Source organism: Cololabis saira, chromosome 12 (genome assembly GCF_033807715.1).
Source record: "Cololabis saira isolate AMF1-May2022 chromosome 12, fColSai1.1, whole genome shotgun sequence".
In the NCBI taxonomy this organism is placed as follows: Eukaryota; Metazoa; Chordata; class Actinopteri; order Beloniformes; family Belonidae; genus Cololabis; species Cololabis saira.
Genome location: NC_084598.1, coordinates 6,482,359 through 6,506,579, shown reverse-complemented (window position 1 = coordinate 6,506,579; position 24,221 = coordinate 6,482,359). Strand labels below are relative to the sequence as shown.

General features: G+C 40.9%; 1 protein-coding gene across 1 annotated transcript; it reads left to right on the top strand.

Moving 5' to 3' along the window:
* The first annotated feature begins 6,010 nt into the window (after window positions 1-6,010).
* cebpb (CCAAT enhancer binding protein beta) lies at window positions 6,011-9,545 on the top strand. Its single transcript, XM_061735295.1, has one exon. The coding sequence runs from the start codon at window positions 6,169-6,171 to the stop codon at window positions 7,096-7,098; it is 930 nt and encodes a 309-aa protein (XP_061591279.1). The 5' UTR covers window positions 6,011-6,168; the 3' UTR covers window positions 7,099-9,545.
* Window positions 9,546-24,221: the final 14,676 nt, after the last annotated feature.

Here is a 24,221-nt window from a genome sequence, read left to right as displayed (position 1 = left end):
ATGAATGAATTTCAACATGTACTGAATAGTCACAGCAAGTCTACACAGTGAAATGTAAATTACAAACACAAAGTAAATATTGGACACAAAGTGCCACACATCACCAACATTGTGTCACAATGGTGGTCTCTAAATGTTTCTTGTAGCCAACTGACAGTTTCTGCAGCTCCAAAATCCTTTGATTTCATCATCATTGATGCAGTCAACTCTTCTAGTGACAGGGGCAGTGAAGCGAACCACTAAACCACCATCCTGCCCACTACGAGTTCTACATAAGCAACTCCAGTGGGGAATCTCAGTACTGAAATCTACGTTATACTGCATTCATAAGAAAGGCAGCTTATAGTGTTAACGCAAAACTCTTTTTGATCTGATCAAACATTAAACAGTAATTCATGCCTGGGTCGGTTCAGTGTGCAGCATGTGTAACGGTTTGAGAAGACTTCTCTAAATCACACAGGTTCAGCCTGATCCTCTGAAGATGTCCCGGGGGCTATTTTCTTATCAATCTGCTTCAACCTTCAAAGATTTGTCTCCTGAAGTTCATTCTCTGCTCCACATTCTGGAGGCTGAGCTGTCCTCTTACTCCAAATCTTTCTATGATGAAATGCCGGAAAAGGAATGTCAATATCTTTTGACAACTGTCACGTGGCTTTTGGGATTCTTATATTTGTTGTAAAAAGGCTTTTTTCTTTCCTCACAGACAGCTCTGTTTTCTTTGCCACTGTGAAAACAAAGCTGGGCACACTAAGCCCCAGAATCCTGTTATATGCATTTATTTCTGATGATATTCTGATTTCTGGAAAAGCAGCTCTTGCTTCTGAAGCTGTTTTTCCCCTCTGACTGTTTTTAAAGGGAACCCTGCATATTAAGACATGTAGGTCTTAAAAGATAAATGTTGGTATCAATTATAACAATGTGATATAAAAAACCTTGTTGATGTCTTCGTTTTTATAAAATTTGAAAATATAATTTAACATGTAGGTCGCCATTGTTTTTTACGTTCTGGGTAGTAACGTCACACGGTGGCACCTGCTAACCCCCGTCCACTGTTCTGACACCCAGAAACGGATGAAAACACAGCTAAACAGGTGACGGCGCACCAGAAACACAGATGAAAACACAGCTGAACATTAAGGTGACGGCGCACCTACAAAAAAGTAAAATAAAATTTAAAAAAAGTGCAGCCCCATACAGCATGAACTATAAAAACACCATAAAACTCAGATAGACTAACAGACCACACGTTTCAACTAGCAGATAACCGATGCTACAATAAAAACCCCAGCCAGATCTGGCGTCATTAAATTAAATAAAGATGTTCTTGCCTATTTGAAGCGAAGTCTGCGCCTCCCGTTTCGTCAAAGTCCCGGGCCAGTCCCCTCAGCGTCGGGTCTGTCATCACACAGCACCGAGGCCGGTTTTAGGGGGGAGAGGGGGGGGCTATGCCCACTCAAACGTGCATATTGCCCACCGGCGTTTCCATCCCGGCGGCGGCAGCGAGAGCGGAGAGCGGAGCGCTGCGGGCTGTAGAGCCCCGGCTACGCAGGCTACGGCGTAGCCTACGCAGGCTACGGCGTAGCCTACGCCGTCTACGCCGTAGGCTACGCCGTATACGCAGGAGCCTAATGCACCGGTAAGATGCGCACAACATTGATCATTTTTGCAGATCTCCCGTGCATCACAGAACTTTGATCCAGTTTGCCTGAACCGAGACGTCTTATGGGCTCCCTCGTCAGCCTCCACGGCCGGGAGAGAGCTGCTCAACTATGTTTTAGATACCTGTCCCAGTTAAACTAATGGGGCTTATCTTCCCAGAGCCACCGTCGTACGTCATCGCCCCCAGAATACATTGCGCAGGTAAAACATGGCGCCTCCCGCAGGTCAAAATATGTAATAAACATTGTAGATTTTTAAAGCAATTAGATTATTTTATGTGTTTCTAACAACATATTTTAGTATAAGAGAACAATTGTGGCTAATTAGGGACTACATGTCTTAATATGCAGGGTTCCCTTTAAGAGTTGCTGTCATGCAAGTGAAAGAAGGAAGACCTGATACAGACGTGATACTGTATGTCACATACAGAGAGCAGGATATTGAACCATAACCAAATGATTCGGCATCCATCTTCCCCCAACGTTGTTTCTTGATGCGCGTCAGAGTAAATGTGGGAGGATCAACCCCCTTGATGATGGGAATGTGTGATGAGTACATGCCTACTAATATCTTACATCTCCTGCACATAACTGTATGTGCGTTCCACTTCCATCCATTGACACTAATAGCATTCTCCTGTTTTTGTACACATTTCTTAAAAATTTACCTTTATGCAAAATAGAAATGTCTGATGTGTAACCAGGACTTCATAGTGGATATGGTAGCAGGGCCCAATACGATATTGTAGTGTAAGAAGAGATGCTGCACAATCAGTTTGTAACGTTTATAACTACGGGAGGAAGTCTCTTAGTCTTCGATGACCACACCTGAAAAAGTGCGGCCTGTTGTAGCTCATAGAACTGCTTTATGGGGTCTTTCTTAGTTCCTGTTTCAGAGTTGGGGCTCTCAAGGAATAAGCAAACCATCCAAAGTGACTCGTATGGTGATTGGTCCAGATCTCATGAGCACATGATGATTGGTGGAATGTGCAAGTGCAACACCAGAATCCAGTAAACGTTGGGAAAAATGTAAATAAAACATAAAAATTAGCCAATATGTAGCAGAGAAATGACATAATATTTTTGCTGTTCAGACATTCATCAGCTGGCTGTTTCACCAGCACCGCCCTCTACTGTGGAAATGTAACTGGAGTAGAAGGTGTGTTGAACATCAGAGAGGTCCCCAAACCTTCAGAGAGCCCCTGGGACGTCATGACCTGGATATCTGAGTAAAATATAACAAAATATTTGACCATATTATGCTGTATGACACCTGACGATAGATTTAACCATACAGCCATTTTGAAAGTAGGTTTTAAATGAAAAAAAAGACATTAATTGTATAAAACAAAAAAATAAAATGATGGTATGCGATAAGACACTTCACATCACAGCTGCTTATTATTTGCAGGGAACTGTAGTAAACATGATTTTTTTAAAGTTTGATTATAGGACCTGAAAAATTCATACTCTGTTGTTTCAGACATGTGGTATACTGTACAATAAATAAATAGCTGCACAACTATACAAGGCAAATGCCAAAGCATTTATAAGCAATAAAAACAAAAAAACACTTGTTGTGACGCAGACAAAGGTCCAACATTACTATGACCTTTTTGAGTGTCTGAATTTGATTAACTGCACATATGTTATGTAATTTGCATCATTAGATTATAGTCTCAGTTGTGGCAGGTCAGGCATTGTAACCTAATTGTGCCCTGCCTTCAAGAAATACTTCATGTCAGAATCTAGAGCTGGGACCAGCAACACTATCTGGGCCAGGTACAGTTGTTACAGGTCTGCTTAGTTCTTCTGTGTAGAAAAAAAGGAAAAAAAAAAGTCACATGTACTTGAAGCAAGGAGGATACACGGTGCGCCTGCAGAATTGTTTTTTTTTTATGTGTTAGGCCTATATATATATATATATATATATATATATATATATATATATATATATATATATATATATATATATATATATATATATATATATATATATATATATATATATATATATATATATAATTTATTATATATATAATGTCATATATATATATATATATATATATATATATATATATATATATATATATATATATATATATATATATATATATATGTATATAATTTATTATATATATAATGGACAACTCCTCCCACCCCCTGCATGTGACGGTGAGCGCCCTGATAAGCTCCAGCAGTGCAAGACAGAGCGTTTCCAGAAGTCTTTTATCCCAATGTCAGTCAGACTTTTTAACAGTTCCATGTAGTTTTTACCGGTGTTGTTGTTGTTGTTGCTGTCATAGTGACAGTCGCATGACATTACTGCAAAAAAAAAAAACACTTTAAACCACTGCACTTTTACTGTTTTTATATCCTTCTTTTTTTTTTTGACTGAGCATTTTTATTCCAGTTCTGTGTCGTGCTGCTGTGACAAATTAATTTCCCCTCGGGGATGAATAGTCTCCTTACCTTACCTTACCTTACCTTACTTGAGATATTACTGATTGATTGATTAGGAATAGGCCTGTCAGCAGGATCTTTCTCAGTGACCTCCTGACATGTAGATCCAGTGTGGGTGTGGGTGCTTCACACAGGAAGTCACCAGTTTTGTCTCGAGCTTATCACAAGTAAAGAAGAAATAAATGCATACAAATTAACTCATTAAGTTACTGAAGTCAGTAAAAACAAGTGTGTATTCAAAGCTGCATTATTCTTTAAAAAAAAAAAGCAAGGGATGTTTGGACGAGCAAACAGAACAATAATGTTTGTTGTTGAAGGTCCATGCGTCTCCAGGACTGCGGCCTGCAGCTCGCCACTAGGTGGCAGTAGCACAACCATGTTCTACATGAGACTCGAGGCTCTGAGATCAGTTACATTCTCTATAAACCGTAAAACCTCTCTGGAATGCAAATACTGAGCTATGTAAGGATATTTGGGACTAAATTCGGATCACTTCTTTTTTTCTGCTTGTAAAAATAGCCGAGGGGAGAATTTAACAGCCAGAATATCTTTGGGGCTTATGGGAAGTTGAGAGCAGATATAAGTCCTACAGAGACCCGTTTTGACGCACTTTAAAGCCGACCACTGCGCTCTGCTCTGTTAGTTTCCAGGCTACTTGTTATAAATGTCATTTTGTGGGAGAACATTCTTCATTCCCCAGGAGACAGAGTTGCGCACATCCTTGAGACACCCTGAACTGTGACAGACATAACCGAGACTGGCTGGATGTTTTGACCTTTTTACAGTGTTTGAGTAAGTGTGTCCTCCTGGAGATGTCCCCCCGCACAGCAATATACACCCATACTGGTTTGATACTGGTTTGATATGGTTATGGGGGGAACCAGCAGTCTGGATGTGTTTGGGACAGCTTTGGTGATCGGTGCTGTTTCGAGATGATTGCGTCGGAGCTTCGCAGAGAGTAAAGGCTGATTTATGGTTCCACGTTACACCAACGCAGAGCGTACGGCGTAGGGTGCGCGGCGACGCGCACCGTACACGGAACCATAGGCTAAATCAGGTTTATGCTGCGTTCCATTTACCTCGGAAGTCGGCACTCGGACCTGGGAATGACGTCACAGCCGAATTATCAGCGTTCCAGTTACAAAGTCGGAAAACAAGTTTGTAGTTCGCATATACCACATGAAAAATGTAAATTACACTATAGCAGCATATATGCCGAACAATACTTGTATACGACTGATTTAGTGTGACCAAAACTAGAATGAAGTGCTACGAATTTTTACAGAGCTCTCTTCTACTGTTTACAACCGGGGCAGCCATCTCGGAATGTGAACTCGGGGGTGGTGAAGACTCTCCCACTTTCCCAGTGGGAAATCCCACTTCGAGGGGCGTTCCAGTTGAAAAATCCGACTGGGAACTGGGAAATTCCCACTTCCGAGGACAAATGGAACGCGACATTAAACAGCATTAAGAGTCTTAGTGGGATTTTTCCATTAATTCGGGGTTTATGAGATGTGAACGTACAGCAGAGGGCGTGATGGGACGTGTGGTCTGCAGACGCTGGTAAAGATCACCCCCCGTCACATATTTCAGTCAGGGAACATGTGCTGACGACTTGTATACGTCCATTCTTTCATTTGTGATTTAGTTCTGCTACTTTTCATAAGTAAATAAAAGTGCGCCCGGTGCGGGAACTTGAACACAGCTATCTGTTGCATTGAAAAGGAGATTAAAACAATGTGTGTGAATGCAGGGAAAAGTCCTCCAGAAGTGTCTCAGATTCTCCAGCCGTGTCCGAGACGCGTGACACACCTGCCCATCCAGGCCCCGCCCCCCCCGCCCTCAATAAAACCCCTGGAGACGCGTGGATCTGTCAATCCTCCCCAACGCGCTCCCCGACAGACACGCACATCTGTGCCACTTTCCCCGCAGATCCCCCCCGTCCTGTGACCCGCGACCCGCGACCCCCGCGGGCGGACAGCTCACCCTGCAGCCCCCCCTGGCAGTCACCCTGCACGGTTCTCCCCCACGGTTCCCCCTCACACCCATGGAAGTGGCCGGCTTGTACGAGGAGGGCGGCTTTGCGATCCACGCGAGAGACAGCATCATCAGCCCCCTCGGCGGCGGCAGCTCGTACTGGCGGCTGGGCGACTCCATGACGGAGCTGGGCATCGAGGAGCGGGAGCGAGCCATCGACTTCAGCGTGTACCTGCATGAGTCCGCCGCCGCGCACGTCCCGCAGCTGCCGCTGGCGCACACGCAGCAGCACACGCAGCAGCCGCACACGCAGCAGCCGCAGCAGGGGGACGCGTACTCCGACTTCCTGGCGGAGAACAAGATCAAGAGAGTCACACCTTTACACAACTACAAGAACTACGCGCTGCTCAGCGAGCTGGACGCCAGCCAGTGCGACGGGCTGCGGGTTCCCCCCCGGGACGCGCCGTACGCGCTGGGCTACGAGCTGCAGGAGACGCGGCTGATGCTCAGCAGCCCCGAGCTCATGGCCGGGAGCCGCTACCGAGCCGCCGCCGGAGAGCGGGAGGACAGCCAGGAGGACGGCAAGATGGAGAACGGATCCTCCTCCGGGGGCTTCGACATGCGCTCCTACCTGCACTACCAGTCCACCAGCGGCAGCCTGGGGAACATCTCCAGCGCGTCCTCCACCTGCTCCAGCCCGCCCGGCACACCTGCCCCGCCAGGTAAGGGCAGCAGGTCGCCGTCGCACGGGGGCAAAGCCTCCAGCGGGAAGTCGAAGAAGCGGCTGGACAAGGACAGTGACGAGTACCGGCAGAGACGGGAGAGGAACAACCTCGCCGTGAGGAAGAGCAGGGACAAAGCCAAGCTGCGCAACTTGGAGACGCAGCACAAAGTGTTGGAACTGGCGGCCGAGAACGATCGCTTACAGAAGCGGGTGGACCAGCTGTCCAGGGAGCTGACCACCCTGCGGAACCTGCTCTCCGCCACCGGACAGATCTAGGCGGCCGCAGACACCCACCCCCCCTCTCTGCTCGCCTGCAGGACTTGGAGCAGGAGGGACGCGCTGCTCAAACGCGCAACGCTTTACAGGTGAAAGCGGCGGCCGCCAGTTTACAAGTACACTTTGACTGAGACTGAATAAGTGGCTGCATGGATTGCGCAACCATCACACGTCGCCTGAGCTTTATCCTCAGATGTAATTTTGGTGTATGCAGTATTTCTGTGCAGCTTTTAAATACATACCAGTGAATTTGTACATTTTGTGTGTCTGCAGCAATGGCTGTCAGGGGAAGAGTTGTGCTGCAGTGAAATGATGCAACTCTTTGTAATAGTATTGGCAATGAATGAAATAAGTCTAATTATTTAATATTAAAAGGTGAAATGCTTTAATCGTACTTGATATTTTATTGAATTAAATAGATTTATACTTTGTTAAAACGATTTCACTTGTGTTTCCTTCTTTTTGTCTGAAGCAGGTTTAGGGGGAGACAGACACACAGACATGGGCGTTAAGCATGCCTCATATTCACCCCCATTAGAGATTTGTCATTTGTATTTCAAATAAGAAAGCAGCACAGCGATAAACCTGTGTGCATTCTTTTAAATCAGGCCAGCATGGTAGAATAAAACAAAAGCAACATAACACTATATTTATTTGAATATATGTGGTAGCTGTGCAGACATTTAACACATACAGATACCAGTTTATTGGCGTTTAGTTGTCATGCACATCTTGTGTATCTAAAATGCAGAAAATAGCACCCAGTGCTATAACCAGTGTGATTACACGGTTACAGAAATGTCCTCAGAGGAAGAATTACTAAGGCTCTATATGTCAAACTATGTTTCCCACCAAAAATTAGATTATTCCTCTAAATCAGTCTCTTTATATCTAACCAGAGTAACATAAAACCAAAAAAGGAAACCTCACACCTTTTTATTTGTGGTGCTCTTAAACCTAGTTTCATTTATATGTCTATGTTTACTTAATGATTTGACACAAAGTCCTCAGATCCTTCAATGGTTGAAACCATTTTCTGCTGAAACGATACTGCTGAGGGCAGCAGAACGAAAAAAAGATTTGGTCACTTTGCACGCAGCACTGAAATGTTAGCTTTATCTTTCGCACACTTCTCTGTCAATAGTCTGCTGGGTCCACTGGCCCGCAGAGGGGTTCAAGGTTGCGTCGAAATTAATCAGCAACTAACCTCATCGCGCTGCCTCGGGTCACGGGTGAACGGCCGTGGCAGGTGAGATGTGTGTCACTCCTGAGCAAACCTCGCTTAACCCTCAGCTGGAACACATGAAGGCAGAAAAAGTCACCAGTTCAGGACAGGAGTGGCGGAGTGACAAATACTACAGATAAGCTGACAAATGCTTTTTTTGCAGTGGAATTTACCAAACCCTCAGCCTGAATTTTTACTGTGTGCACAGTGTAAATCGTATCAGTCCCAAGCAAGCAAATCCCAGACAGAGCAGATAAACAGAAGGAGCACGGAGTGATTCTGTGACAACTCAGGGCGAGGAGCAATTTTTTTTTTTACCTGAGGGCTTATACGCTTACTGTACTGGCAGCCATGTGCTTCCAATGAAGCACAAAGATAACTGCTGTTTGTACAGTGAGAGATGACATTTGGGATGTTTCAACATAATGATGAACTGTTGTGCTTTAAACCGTTGTGCAACATCCTCCCTTTCCAACACAACGCCATGAGAAGACTGCTACACCCACATTTGAATAAGAATGTGTTATCCTCCAAGTGCTGTAAGAGGTTGTGGCTTGGATTTAGGCCTGTGAGCACAAAACACTGCAAATGACACGCATTGTTTTTAGCAGGCTTCAAAAATACATTTCAAAAGCTCAGACAAAGCAGTGTTTCAGAAGCGCGCTGCACTGCTCTGTGCACAGCTCCTGCTCGTGCAGCTCAACGCCGTCAGTGTTGGCACAGATTCATCCACACATTTTGAGCATTCTTTCTTCGATGACCCCTCTTGGATCCTAACGAAGACACACGCAGTCCTTCTAGGCTCCTGGTACATGCTGACAGGCCAGGGGGAAATTCCCACACAGGATGACCTCTTTTCTTCAGAGTTTAGCCCAGCCCCCTTTCCACATTTTACTGGCAATGGGCAGTGTCTGTCCGTAAACTCCTTGTTGCATCACAGCCGCTCCAACTCGTCTCCTAAAAACTCCTGTGATAAAGCAATACAAACACACACACACACACACACACACACACACACACTCACTCACTCACTCACCCCCACATACACACACATAAATACCTGTCATTCCAGTGTCCACTCTGTACAAGTTGTGAAATGGAAGAAACTTTTCCACTAATGAGTCATGCTGACATGTTAGGAATTGTTCCTCAAAACTCTTTACTTACATTGTTGTTGTAATTTAGAAACACTGTGTTCAAATAAACGCTATATTGCCCTTCATCGGCTGTTTTGATGATTTTATGGCAATTTTAGCTATTGCAAAGTAATGATATCACACATTGGCTATTTCTGTCTATAAGTATGAGGATTTGGTGCTTCTATATCACCCTACGCCGGGGAATTAAATGGACGGTTTAACCAGAAAATGTGAGATTCACCTCTGACACTTTGTAAACCATATACACAAAAAACACCAGACAAAAAGTCATGAACAGATTAGTAATAGTAAGTGGTTGTTACGTGCAGAATTAGGATATTTAGGAATATTACGCTGTTTAATAGACATAGCTAAAGCATGCTGTTTGAATCAAAAACAACTTTCTTATTCAGTTGCAAAAACCCGCTGATAACTAGGTGGATACTGATTTATGTGTTAAAGATGTTTAGTTGTGATGACAGACTAGAAGTTAAAGAAAGAACCTGAAGCCCTTCTGGTCAGATCTTGATGGTTTGGAGATGCTTCTAAATGATCACGTCCTCCTTTACTGTCCAGATGACCGTGGTCTCCATTTAAAATCTTTCAGCAAATGTTATAGCTGCATTTTATTTTATTTTATTTCATTTTATCCGAATAATGCGCTAAAACAGCAGGGTCTTGTTGTTTTAGTCAACATCACACACTGGACTAAACTGCTTTCTTAGGCTCATACAGCACACAGGTATTTAATGCTAAAAGCTGTGACTCCACAGAAATCAAGGAGACTCAGTCAATTTGTACAGATACTTTTGTGGGATTTGTTAACAGCAAGTGAAATACTGAACATCAGCAGTTGATCAGCAACCTGAGTGGGTTTCTCTCTAATCACTCACGTTTAGATGAAAGCTTGTCTGCGTTGAACTGATCGATCGCACGCTGAGAGTTAATATTTCTGGTGGCCAACTGGATTGTTATTTTATTCTCAGATTAAAGAATGATTCGTCAATAAACCAGTACGAGATGTTGGACGTTTTAAGAACTAAAACGGCTGATTGTGACTCCGTGTTGAGAACTTTCCTCGTCTTGCACTTGCATCATTTGCGCTAGTCAGAAATGGTTAAAACGTTTTTCCCCTTAGTAGGAGATCAATTCGGAAAATGTTTGTTTACGTCTTTTAAGTTGCAGTGTGACATCATCAAATAAAAATAACAACCTTTATCTAAATCTCCATTTCTACACTGAAAGTTGTGGAAATAGAGTGGATAAATGTCCAAATGGCTCAAACAATGTTTTAATTGGGCAACATATCAAATGTTGATATTTGCATTAATTTTCAGTTTAATGCCAGTAAGACATTTCACAAGGTGGAGCATGTTTACTTCTGTGTTGCATCACCTTTCCCTTTAACAACTCTGTAATTATATTCAAACTGCTGCAAGTGTAGATAGTGAATTGCACCATCATTGCTTGACATGGTAGGATTCATCTGCTCAACAGTTCAGGCTTCGCTGTTGACTCTTAAAGCGGCAAATGTTTTCAGTGGGTAGCAGTTTTCAAATGCAGGTTTGGCAGTTTAGCTCCCCAACTGAACCTGATGTTTGCAGGGAATAAGGTTTGGTCTGATCAGGCTGGAATAAACAGGAGCCTTACGCACAAATATATTACTGCATGACAGCAGCATTGTTCACACAAAACTGTGCAAGAGTCGACCGTCGTCTTGTTGTTTTAGACAAGGTTTAGTGACATCCATGTTTATTTTCTACTAAATAAAGCCACCTGACTCTCTTAAATAAAATAAAATCATAATTAATATCCTGACAAACATCTTTATGAGACAGGCTCCTTAAAAAGAGTTCAGTCTGAGCTTGGTACGTCATGCTAAAAACAAATTTTTTCAAGTAGAATCATCTTATTCTGAACATTTTGTGATCTTATTTCATGTATATGATTTTGAGGTCAATTGCTATGGATATTTCTGTGGCTGATTCCAATAAACAAATCTTGGCTGATAATGTTTGACCGGTACTTTCTTTTTTTGTCTTAATAACCAGCTGAAAAATAGTTAAGGATGTTCATTTCAAGTTTGATAAAACAACCAAACTAGTGGTCCCTAAGTCTTTTAGACAGTATTTAATATAATTAAATAATAATAATAATAATAATAATAATTCAATAATTATATAATTCACAGCATGTTTTCAGTGGGTAGCAGTTTTCTAATGCAGGTTTGGCAGTTTAGCTCCCCAACTGAACCTGATGTTTGCACCCAGATCACCACAAATGATGGATTTTAAACTTGGATGGATTTTAAACTACTCTTAAGAAGCTAGTTTTAGCACAGAGAGTTTCCATTTTCCCTCCCGAGCTCTTATCCAGGCAAAGTGACTGCATTTCTGTACATGTATGCAGTTTTTTGTTTACAGATTACAGTTAACTTGCATTTATGGATGCAGTGATAAACTGTTTATTAACAAAGATTTCCAGAAGTGTTCTCATGATTTGCTCTTTTTGGGAACGATGTTACCAGTCCCACAGAGGGCCAGATGGTCTGAGTCTTAAAATAATATGAAGAGGCAATTATGAAATCACCAAATTCATTTCAGCGTGATGCTTTGAAAGTTTATTCATCTCCTTTACCAGTTTCAGTGCTCTGCAGGGTCATGGGATAGCGGGAACCTGTCCCACCCTGTTAAAAAACAAAACAACAGCCCCTCTAGAAATAAGCCCAATACTCCATTAATCAAGTTAAGATTGTCATATTTTAAGCTATTTAATTTACCAATCGAGGGCAGAAGAACATAACCTCCTATCTGAAAATTTCACAAAAAAACAAAAAACTGAGAATGCTATTTTTTAAGGATACCCCTATACATTTCACTGTTTTGGGACTATATTACTATATTATGTGTTAACGATACCAACCAGGTACAGTTTTTTGTGTTTTCCCAAAAAAATGAAATTTTCAGATAGGAGGTTATGTTCTTCGGCCCTCGCAATGGAGTTAAGAATAAAATAATAAAACTAGCTAAAGAGTCTAAAATTGTTTTCTAATTTTCTTGAAAACAAGGTTTTTATACTTTCTTAGAACTGAGTTTTTGCAGAGCAGGTGTCACCAGGCAAGACGCAGGTACACCCTGCATACCTGTAGGTACACCCGAGAGATCTTTCCACGATCACAGCAGGGGCGTCAATTGTGTACGGCAGCCGCCTTGGCTTCAGGGGGAAATGTAAATGTTTTTAAAATACATTTATGGAATTACTCTGTGTCTATTTGTATTGATTATTCTATTATTTAATACACATAAAATAACTACAAATGTAAATCAGAACAACATGATCGATTTCACTAGGTATTATCTTTCCCAACACTTGTACCCCCCTCATATCTTGAAATGTGATGTCCCAGCGTTCCTGACGACAGTGGTCGCTCAGTCAATCTCGTTTTTAGCGCGCTTTGCAGTGTTACTAACTTACAAAAATGAAAACAAAGCAGGCAACCCTGCAATTTCTTTAAAAAAAAAGAAAGCAAGTGATGGGTCCAATGTTGCCCCAGCAGCAGATGGAGAAGGAGCAGGTAGGGAAAGCGGGAGTCAGGCTATTAACCAGGCTGTTAGCCACTCCATGTCCACGTGATATTGTTGCACTGACATAGTGAATGAAGTGAACAGAATGAGTTAAATTGCGTTTGTCAGATACGCTATTTCTGCTCTTTAACTCTGCCGCTTGCTGCCGTGGAGCAGAAAACGGATTGGTATTGCGTAAAGGCGCATTGACTGAATTGATCAACACGTTGTTAAAGTGTTCATAGTTACATTAGCAGGATGTAAGTGAGACTGCATTTGAAAAAGTTCAAATTTTCTTGACCACACAGAAGCTACATAGCAGACTATTTGCTGGGCATGTTGATTGATACTGTAGTTAAGTTCTGTGACTCGTAACCTTGCCATACCTTAGCTTTGACTGAATTGACGCCATCACAGTGATCATGGAAAGATGCCATCTGTTGGTTTGGATAGAATTGAATTAGTTCTTTGATGCTATGCTAAGGGCTCAGTAACATTGTTTAGAAAAGTGTTATATTACTATAGTTTATTGTTATTATGATTATCCATCCACCCAAACAATGATCTCTACCTGTTTCTTCCTATCCAGGGTCACGGGGGGAGTAAACGGTCACCAGTCCACCTCAGGGCCAGAGGCAACTATAAAAACACCAAATTCACTTCAGTTTTACGTTTAAGAAAGTTTATTGGTTTTTTTATTTCAGTTTCAATGCTGTTCAGAGACATGGGATAACTGGACCCTCTCCCAGGTGTCACGGGGCAAGAGGCAATTAAGGTACGCCTTGGACAGATACCAGCCCATCACAGAGACAAACAAGCATGCAAAAAATGATCTAGACATCACTTAAACCAGTGCTTCCTCTATGAACTTTCTTTTTTTTTTTTGAGTAACAGGGGCAATGGCCTTTTGAACTGGAAAATGTTCAGGTTATGTCTATGATGTTTTCTTAGAAGCAGGAGCAGAACATTATTCACCGCGGTGATTGTGCATGCACGAGTGGATATCCATCAGTTCTTAAATAGAAAGTTACGAGGGACGGGGCAACATAAGAGATTCACTCCGTCTCACTAACTCCCATCACTGTTCTGCAAATGTTTTATGATCATTTATTCGTGAGATTGCCAAAACCCAAGAAGATTGCTATTATTTTCCAGCATGTAACAAAATAATCTTGAATCGTACAAATGCAACTCTGGATGAAAGGTCAAATGTCCAGAGATGAGTGTAGCGCTCTTGTGCTCGATGTAATGGTGTCTACGTACCATTTGTTCTCAGATTCCAAGTTCCTAGTTGGAGGATTCAACTGGAATACCCCCTGAGACCTGAATTCTAGCTTGGAAAGTTGAAATAACCGTACCTACACTGCAAAAACTCAAAATCTTAACAGGAATATTTGTCTTATTTCGAGTTAAAATGTCTCATTTTTAGTCAGAAAATCTCATTACACTTAAAACAAGAGTCATTACCAGAAAAATAACTTTTTATTTGAAAATGTTTTAAGTACATTTTCACTTGAAATAAGTAGAAAAAATCTGCCAGTGGGACAAGATTTATCTTCTCATTACAAGCAAAAAAATCTTGTTCCACTGGCAGATTTTTCTACTTATTTTAAGTGAAAATCTACTTGAAACAGGTGAAAATTGTTGTTTTAAGTCTTGTTGAGTCTTGTTTTAAGTTTAATGACATTTTGTTTACTAAAAATTAGACATTTTAACTAGAAATAAGACAAATATTCTTGTTAAGATTTTGAGTTTTTGCAGTGTACTCAAATTTCAACATACTCACATCAACAAAATAAACATTAAGTCATTTTACTGTTTACAGCAGCTCTGCTAGTCAGACACATTCCTAGTAATATTTGGTTGGTATTGGTAACCGTGTTGCTATGCTGTTTGTATGTGCTACATATACTGCATACAGCTTTCCTATGGATTAGTATTGCTAACAATTGCTAGCAGTGTGGGTGGATAGTCAAACATTTTAGAGAGGTTCATTCTGTACATGTTTTATGGAACAGCTTTGTGACTCTAAAAGCACACTTTTTTTATTCAACAGTTTTACAGCTGGACCATGTTCAACTTGGATGTGATGTAATTCCAAGTGCACTGACTTGAAGTGTATATGTGCATGTTTATATCCACCCAGGAAGTGTAATGGGCAAATTTGCAGCTCATCCACTGACCACTAGGGGCGGTTTCCAACAGCTAGTGGATCTCCACTGTAGTTCACATTTTAAAAACAATCCAGTGGAGCTCTGCTCATCCTGGATTCAACTCATTTGGTTAGATTTGATGAGAATGAATGTAATGTCAAACTTATGGACCTCTTCTCAAGATGTGTCTCTAATAAAGTGTGAATTGAATTGAAAATTGAATTGAAACTGCATCAATTAGCATGATAGGCTAGCATAAGCTAAATCAGCCAAGCCAAACTGTGATCTTTGCTAATAACGACATGGCACCACGCAGTAGCCTATGAAGATAAAAGAGGCTTCAAAATCATTCTTTAGATATGGTACTGGTGATGTCATGGAGGGTCTGGCCAGTAGTCTAGATAACAAGGAAGACCAACTGAATCCTGAGATCTGACACCTCTGCATGTCATTTGGACTTCCCATATCAGATTCCTGAAGCATTTTTACCATTACATACATTTACATTTTACATTTACAGCATTTTTGCGCACCACTGACAAATACATATTCTCACAATAGTGATTCCACTTTTGTTGAAATCAAACCAAGAACTTTTGTTTAATAGTGAAACTTTCAACATTGCTACACCCACATTGTGTAGCTGTTCAGCCTTAAGAAAACCTCTTATCAGTGAGGCTCGGTGAAAAAAAAAGTTCAGTTTCAGAGGAGCATAAAAATGGGACTCTGAAGTAATGGAAAAAGATCATATGGCCTGACGAGTCCAGATTTATACTGTTCCAGAGTGGTAGGTCAGGTCCATGTTCAGTACCATTATAGGCCAACATGACATCAGCTGAATGATCCCTTTTTTCCATCAATAGATCACAATATCAGGGTTCCTTGGACTCACTGGAATGGCACACCAATCCACATCTTTGAACATCTTTGGGACGTGCTGGAGAAGCTGTCCAACTCAGCAGTCCAACACTCACATCATCAATACAAGATGTTGGCAAAAACACATTTATTCAGCTCTGGACAGAAATACATGCTGGTCTATTGCATAACTTAAATGATGTCATGCCAACTGGATACTGTAATGCCATAAAGATGGCCCAACAAGAGAATCCACTTTTTAAGCTTTTATATTGCAGCACTTAATATGCTGTTTTTAAAACGTCTGTAAGATATTTTTGTGTGCGCATGTGTCGTCGGAGATGATGTGAAAAATCAGCCATGTTTGGCTGATGTTCCACTGAGAAGATCAGCGAGGAACCAATGAGCAGAGAAGCTGGTACATTACAGGAAACAGCTAGCTGCTATCCTTGCTGGCAGGCGGCCATATTTAAATGTTCATGGATCGCCATTCACTGAATGAGGAAAAAGGTGTACAATCGTACAAAAGCTATTTTATTTTAGTTTTCATTTTTTCTAGAAATGTACAATTTTAAAAAATTTTAGTTTTTAGAGTAATAACTGCTGGGGTGGGTCTTTACATGTGAGATTGGTTTAGAGCAGGGGTCGGCAACCCACGGCTCTAGAGCCGCAGGCGGCTCTTTAGCGCCGCCCTAGTGGCTTTTTCAAATATTTTTGACCTTTTTTCTTCTTTTTTTTCTTTTCCTTCTTTTTTTCCTCTTTTTTTTCTGACATTTTGACTTTTTCCTCAACATTTTGACTTTTTTCTCGAAATTTTGACTTTTTTCTAAACATTTCTACTTTTTTCTCGACATTCCGCCTTTCGCCATTTGCCTTCATTCTAAGGCTTATACAAGACTTTTCATTTTTTGCGGCTCCAGCCTCTTTCAACATGTTGGGTTGCCGACCCCTGGTTTAGAGTTTTGATTGCTTTTAAAGACAAAATGACTGACACGCCTCTTAAGATTCTCAGTTCAATTACAAATGTAAAGTTGTTCCCTAACTACTGAAATAACTGGTCAGAAGTGCCAGGCCCGGGCTATCTCTTCTGCCACAGTTAAAACAGAGAAGTACAGTTGATTTCTTAGTTTGAGCGTTTTTTAACCCTGTGATTTTGATTGTTTAATTTCAGTTTCCTTGCTAAGTGAAAGGCCCACCGGATATCCGGACCATGGGCTGTAACGGGAAGCCAGACAGCGTGAGATACGGTAAACGAACCAAAAGTTGATCTGTCTTGAAGTGAACCAAGATTTCAACATCTTGGTTCACTTCTGCTATTTCGTCGTAGATGACTGTGAAAATAAAAAACTGACGTGCAAAAGCATCTTGCGGTCACTACACAGCAAGTGTCACTGCCCAAATCTTGTGTAACAGTCAACCAGCCTTGCACAACGACCACTGGCTTGATTGTTAGTGCAACAGCGTTAACTTCAATGCATTTGCAGTTTGGGAAAAGGCAGAGTGACCAGCAGATGCAGCAGAACACAGGGATGATGTATATTAGTCATTAATCAATATGTAGACTAAATAGAGCATAGAAAACATCACTCTGTAACGGTAGACATGTTTGACTAGTGAGCAATGTTTACTGCAATGATAGAAGTTGAGCCAGGGTGGCATTGTTTGCTTCTTGTGTAAGAATAACAAAAAAACCCGGGCCTGGACAGCTGGGTGGGAGTGGGTCCATCTACAGAGGCCATTGCCCTCGTGCAGGTAGCGCAGGTTCAAATCCTGGCCTGCCGCTCTTTCCTGCATGTCTTCCCACTCTCTCTATTGCCATTTCTTGTCCAACTAGTTTGAATAGAGGCCAGTAGTGCCAAAAAATGTTACAGAATAACAAAAGACAGAATTTCATAACCATGAGACCAGAAAATCCTTTACAAACAAAAAAAAGCCTGCAAACAAGGATCCCTTTGTAATAACAGAGTGTATTCACAATCATTATTGATCTTTTTCAGTGATTCATATGACCTAATTATGATTCCTTTTGACATTTATAAGTAAAAGAAAGCAGTGTTGAAGGGCAATCGGCTGTATAAAATCTAAAACTATAAATGTCAAAGGAATGCAGGTGAGTGAATGTGGTAAATAAAAAGTTCAATGGAAAATTAAAATGTACACTATAAGTCAAATGTTGAATTTAATTCAATTCACTTAATTTGTTTTGGTCCAATTACAACTAAAATCATCTCAATGCACTTTACACAGAAAACAAGTTCAACACCGTCCAATTATTCAATGGATTCAGTCCAATGATTTAATCCAGGTTTCACCAGGTTCCAAGTTCACACAATACCAATGATTTAAAAACAACCTAGCAGTAAAAATGCAATGCAATGGGATCTTGACTGGTGCGTCCCCCGTCCTGAGCGAGAGCTTTGACCTGTAGTAGCTGGGACTGACTCCAGCAGACGCCCGAGACGTCGCAGTGGATCAAGCTGCTACAGAAACTGGATGGATGGAAAGTTTTAAGCCTAATCAGAAAGGCAGCGAGGGCGTCCTGAACACTAACTGGGAGCTCATTGGACAAGAGAGGAGCCTGATAACTTTCTACATTTGGAAACTTTAGAAACCACAAGCAAACCTGTAGCCATTAGAGTGAAGTCCTCTATTGCAGTGGTTCCCAACCTTTTTTCCTTGTTCCCCCCTACTTGTGTCTAAGACCAGCCAGGCCCCCCGACCCGTACGTACTAGCACCAAAATAGTCTTTAATTGAAAAAAATAAACATTAATTATGTTTTTTTGATACATTTCTCTTTGGTTTACTCTGTATACATATGACTTTGTTTTCTACAATGTCACCAACGTATGAAATACGCACAAAAGGACATAAAAGGACATACAAATATTTCTGAAAAATGTCTCTTTTAATATGAGACCAACATTTTTTTACATTTTTCCTTTAACAACCTGTCGGAGTAGATTAAATGTTGAGTAATGATATAATAATAAGGAATGAAATAATTTCCTGTGTTTGTCACCAGTGTATAAAAAACACAAAAAAATATTCAAGACATTCATACATTATTCCTAACAATGTCTTATGAATGGCTCATTCGCAAATATAATTTTTACAACTGCATCATTTCAAAGCAGATAAAGTTTCGCGCCCCCCCCAGGGGGTACGGACCCCAGGTTGGGAGACAATGCTCTATTGGGATAATAAAGAACTATGATTTCTTGAAGGTATGATGGAGTTTGGTCTTTGATGCTTTGTAAGAGCAAGAATATCAAATTCAACAGGAAGTAGCTTTAGAAATGTGTTTAATGTGAGATTTAGAGGACAAATCCTGGTCAAAAGTTTGTCCAAGAGTCCTGACAGTAGTACTAGATCTGAAAGTATAGTGTCATCCACATTTATTACTTAATTACTAGACAGGGTGTTTCTGAAGTGCTCAGCTCCAAAGACAACCTCAGTCTTATCTGAGGTTAGTAGCATGAAATTAGTCATCAAGGTGAATGGTGACACCATCGTCTGCAAAGAGATTATTCCTATCAGGATATACTTTTTACTCCAAATCTCTTAAAAAAATAAATAAATAAAAAGAGGACGAGGATCAAAGGTGATTTATAAAGAGTCCTCCCTCTGATAACGCAAACTTTGGCAGGAAACTGTCCCGACAGGTGTAAAAGTGAGCTAATCTCACTGTCAGGCTCCTCTTTCTTTTAATCCGTCACCTGATACATGAAAAAGGAAAGCATCCTACGTGTCTTTGGAGGCGCCATGTTTTTATCAATATTGAAAGTTCAGCCCATCGATGTTCCTCATAGCTGGTGTCTAAAACTTTCCTAGATTACTAGACATCTGGGTCTGTGGGCAGTTGAGCCAACATCCTGTTTTATTTTGACAACCACGCCTCAGATATTATGAATATAATGGAAGTGAAAATGTATTATCCACTTCACTGAACAGTTTCAAGAAACGCTACCTCTGACTGTCAAGGATCCCAGAGGTGTCTTCAGTATTCACATTCATTACTCAGGTAAAAGTATAGATACTAGAGTTTAAAAATACTCCTGTGGAAGTTGAAGTATCAACTCAAGTTTTTTACTCAAGTAAAAGTATAAAAGTACTGGTTTCAAAACTACTTAAAGCATAAAAGTAAAAGTAATGTAAGGGGGAAAAAGCCATTAAGGACAAAAGTTATTGAAAATGAATGTATCTTAGTATAATGTAAATATATTAAAGAACCATATATGTGTACTATTGAGCATTAACATGTGTTTCAGAGAGCAGAAGATATGATGACTAGTTGCCTATAAGTATTGTAATGGTGCAAAAAGTCAAACTTCAGAGGCATGTTATCATTTATCCTAACCTTTATTGGAATGTACATCCAAGTTTAGTTGCAGGAATCTGAGGGAACGGATGTAAGAACAAAACTGGACAAGAACATCTGAAACAACCACAACCAAATTCACTCTATCCGGATGGAGCAATTTAACTGGATAGTTTTTGTTTAAAGGCTGAAATGAAATAGAGTAACGAGGCTGTTTTTAAAATGTAAGGAGTAAAAAGTACAGATAATTGTGTGAAAATGTAAGAAGTAAAAGTAAAAAGTCGTCTGAAAAATAATTACTCCAGTGAAGTATAGATAACCAAAATTTCTACTTAAGTAAGGTAACAAAGTATTTGTACTTCGTTACTTGACACCTCTGAAGGATCCCATGAAAGACCTGAGTTCTTACAAGATAAAACCTCTGCAGTCAGCACAGTTGTGAACCAATGATGAAGCCATGAACCTGTGGGAAGTTTGATCCCCTCTGATCCTCTGACTGCATGCAGCAGCCAAAAACAGGATCATTTAAAAATGAACTCATTTCTATTTGATTTAGTGTGGCAGTAAAATGTTATGTAATTTCAATTAGTGTTCTGAAATCACAGACAGCAGCTTAACGTTAGTTAGCAGTAGGTGATGTTTGGTTTTGACATGTATAGATTACTCAACAGGAAGCAGGGTGTGTTGACGAGGGTGGCAACCATGAAAATATTCACCACCCACACTAGTCTGACTATGAGGACATCGTCACGTTCTCTTGCCGTATTTCTAAATGTTGTAAACGAGAAGAATTAGTGCTATTTCCACCCACTGCTTCAAACTCACAATCATTACATCAAAGGCATCTCTTTTTGACATTTTTTTGCCACTGCCGTAGGGATAACATCAGCGAAAAAGCCAAAAAACACGCTGATGACATCTGTGGTGAGGCAGGCAGGTCAGGCTACTTTGTTTACATACACATCCACGTCATCAGTCCAGGCTGCGCGCGCCCACCGGAAGGATGCGGGAGCTCTGACGGGGGGAAGCACCAGCTCCATACTCTCAATATTTACCTTCTGACCTATATGCATGAACTTAGCTTACGACAGCCGCCGGTGTATGTCACAGCGATGGTGTGTGTATGTGTCGTGTGTGACGGTTGGTCCTCAATATCAGCAGCTCAGAGGGGGGGGGGGGGGGCAGGAACAGGAACAGGAACTGCTCACGAGTGAATGTCTCAACAGACGTAACCAAAGACATCAGCCCCCTGTGACAACGGCATTGCAGCTCACGGAGAACAACACAGTGCTTTTCCACCCGAAAAAAACACTCAGCTTTTTTTGTAAAGAAAAACAAATCAACCAGTGAAATGTTTTAATGCCTCCGTGGTATTTCACTGCTTTGGCTGATACAGGTGAAACTTCCTCAAAGTGCTCATCATGTTGACCCTTTTATGCAGTCCCTTATATTTTTCCAGAGGTGTCAAGTAACAAAGTACAAATACTTTGTTACCTTACTTAAGTAGAAATTTTGGTTATCTATACTTCACTGGAGTAATTATTTTTCAGACGACTTTTTACTTTTACTCCTTACATTTTCACGCAATTATCTGTACTTTTTACCCCCTACATTTTAAAAACAGCCTCGTTACTCTATTTCATTTCGGCCTTTAAAACAAAACTATCCAGTTAAATTGCTCCATCCGGATAGAGTGAATTTGGTTGTGGTTGTTTCAGATGTTCTTGTCCAGTTTTGTTCTTACATCCGTTCCCTCAGATTCCTGCAACTAAACTTGGATGTACATCCCAATAAAGGTTAGGATAAATGATAACATGCCTCTGAAGTTTGACTTTTTTCACCATTACAATACTTATAAGCAACTAGTCATCATATCTCCTGCTCTCTGAAACACATGTTAATGCTCAATAGTACACATATATGGTTCTTTAATATATTTGCATTATACTAAGATACATTCATTTTCAATGGCTTTTGTCCTTAATGGCTTTTTTCCCCCTTACATTACTTTTACTTTTATACTTTAAGTAGTTTTGAAACCAGTACTTTTATACTTTTACTTGAGTAAAAAACTTGAGTTGATACTTCAACTTCTACAGGAGTATTTTAAAACTCTACTGTAGTATACTACAGTATACTTCTACCTGAGTAATGAATGTGAATACTTTTGACACCTCTGTATTTTTCAAATATAAGGTCTATCTTATAAATAAACTTAATACAACTTATGTTGTAATAGACGCTATATAAATAAAATTGAATTGATTGAATATTGTGCAGTGAGAGCACCTCACTACACAAAGAGGCAATATGGGGTTCAGGGGGGAATTCAACGGGTAAAATGGAGTCAAAGGAACAAACAAAAAAAAAGAGACAGTTTGACTGGGAAAGGCCTCAACTACACCACTATTTTAGTTTATCTCTCACTGGTTTAGTTTGCAGCAGAATAAAGTTGCACCCATGAAGGTAACATCATCAGCTGGCTGGGATTTGCAAGGAAGTCGAAACCGGGAGGGAAGAGTTGTCCCGGCTTTATCCACCAGCAGCAAACTCCACCTGACAGCATTTTGACAGTATGTCCATCACAAGAAACAGTCCATGCAGACATGAGAGTGTCATTACTCTGTATAGTATAACTAGCAGCACAATGTTGTCACACTTAAACAGAACAGATGTGGCATGTTAACCAGTGAGATGAAGGCAAGCTGTCAGATGAATTTTGTTACATTTAGAAAACCTGTTTCTAATTATTATGTTAGGTTAAAGTTATGCTGATTAGCTGCTGTTGGTGGTATCACTTTCCTTCTCCTGATCTTGGAAGAAAGCAAAGATGTGTATTTTCCAAATCCATGCTGGTGCAGGTCTAGTTTCAGATATTTCTGTTTTCATACAAAGTATGTAATGTAGATTATATCTTGCAGTGAGATTTGCATCTGAAACACCCAAAGGAAAAACAAAACAAAACATTATGCCTGCGTGCTGATTACTTCTAATCACTGGCTGACGCTGAGAGCTGTGTCTCATCTGCAGGCTTTTTGAGGTGTCGAAACGAGAAGGGCATGAAGAGACATGGTTCGTCTGACAGCGTGCCAACAAACTTTGTTCCACTAAGCGTCCATTGTACACCACTGCTACGTGTGTTGACTCAGACTTTGCAGAGTCACACTTGGAAAGACCTGACTCTCCTCGCATTCAGGAATTTCCTGATCCCTGCAGGCCTCTCTGAAAATCCTCTGCAGGCTTTACAGGCAGTGACGGCTCCTCCCACCCTCACAGCTGGCCAGCTATTGGGAAGTTCCAGGTTAATAACTAAACTGAGGACACATGCTGGAAGAGTCAGCAGGGCAGGGTCAATATCCTCCTTGGCTGAGTATGAATGTGGACTCAGCAGTAATGTACCATTAGTCTGAGTAAGGAGACACTGTAGAGTAACTCGGTGCACTTTTCAAATTCATTCAAGCCACTTTCCCCCCCAAAAAAACATCTAATTCTAAACCAAACTCATCAAAAAATCTGTGCGTAAGCATGCAACATAAAATACCTCAATTTTAAATGCCTTCAAAGTGTTTTTGAGCTTGTGTTTCTTAAATAACAACTGTCACCACAAATGCATGACTCACAATGCTTCCATCACATCAGACGGGCCGTAGTTTCACTACAAGTAACCGAGGCTTTGAAAAAAGACTTCCGGCCTCAGGTTACACCTTGATTGTAGTTTCTTACTATGGCAACGCTTTGACGTCAGCAGAGCGTTAGTTGGGAGTGCTATTACTCACTTGAACAGCACGTACCAGTGCCTCTTTCTTGTTTCCCAAACAGGAAGTTCTAGCCAAGACTGTTGCCAAATCATCTGTAATACGCCCGCA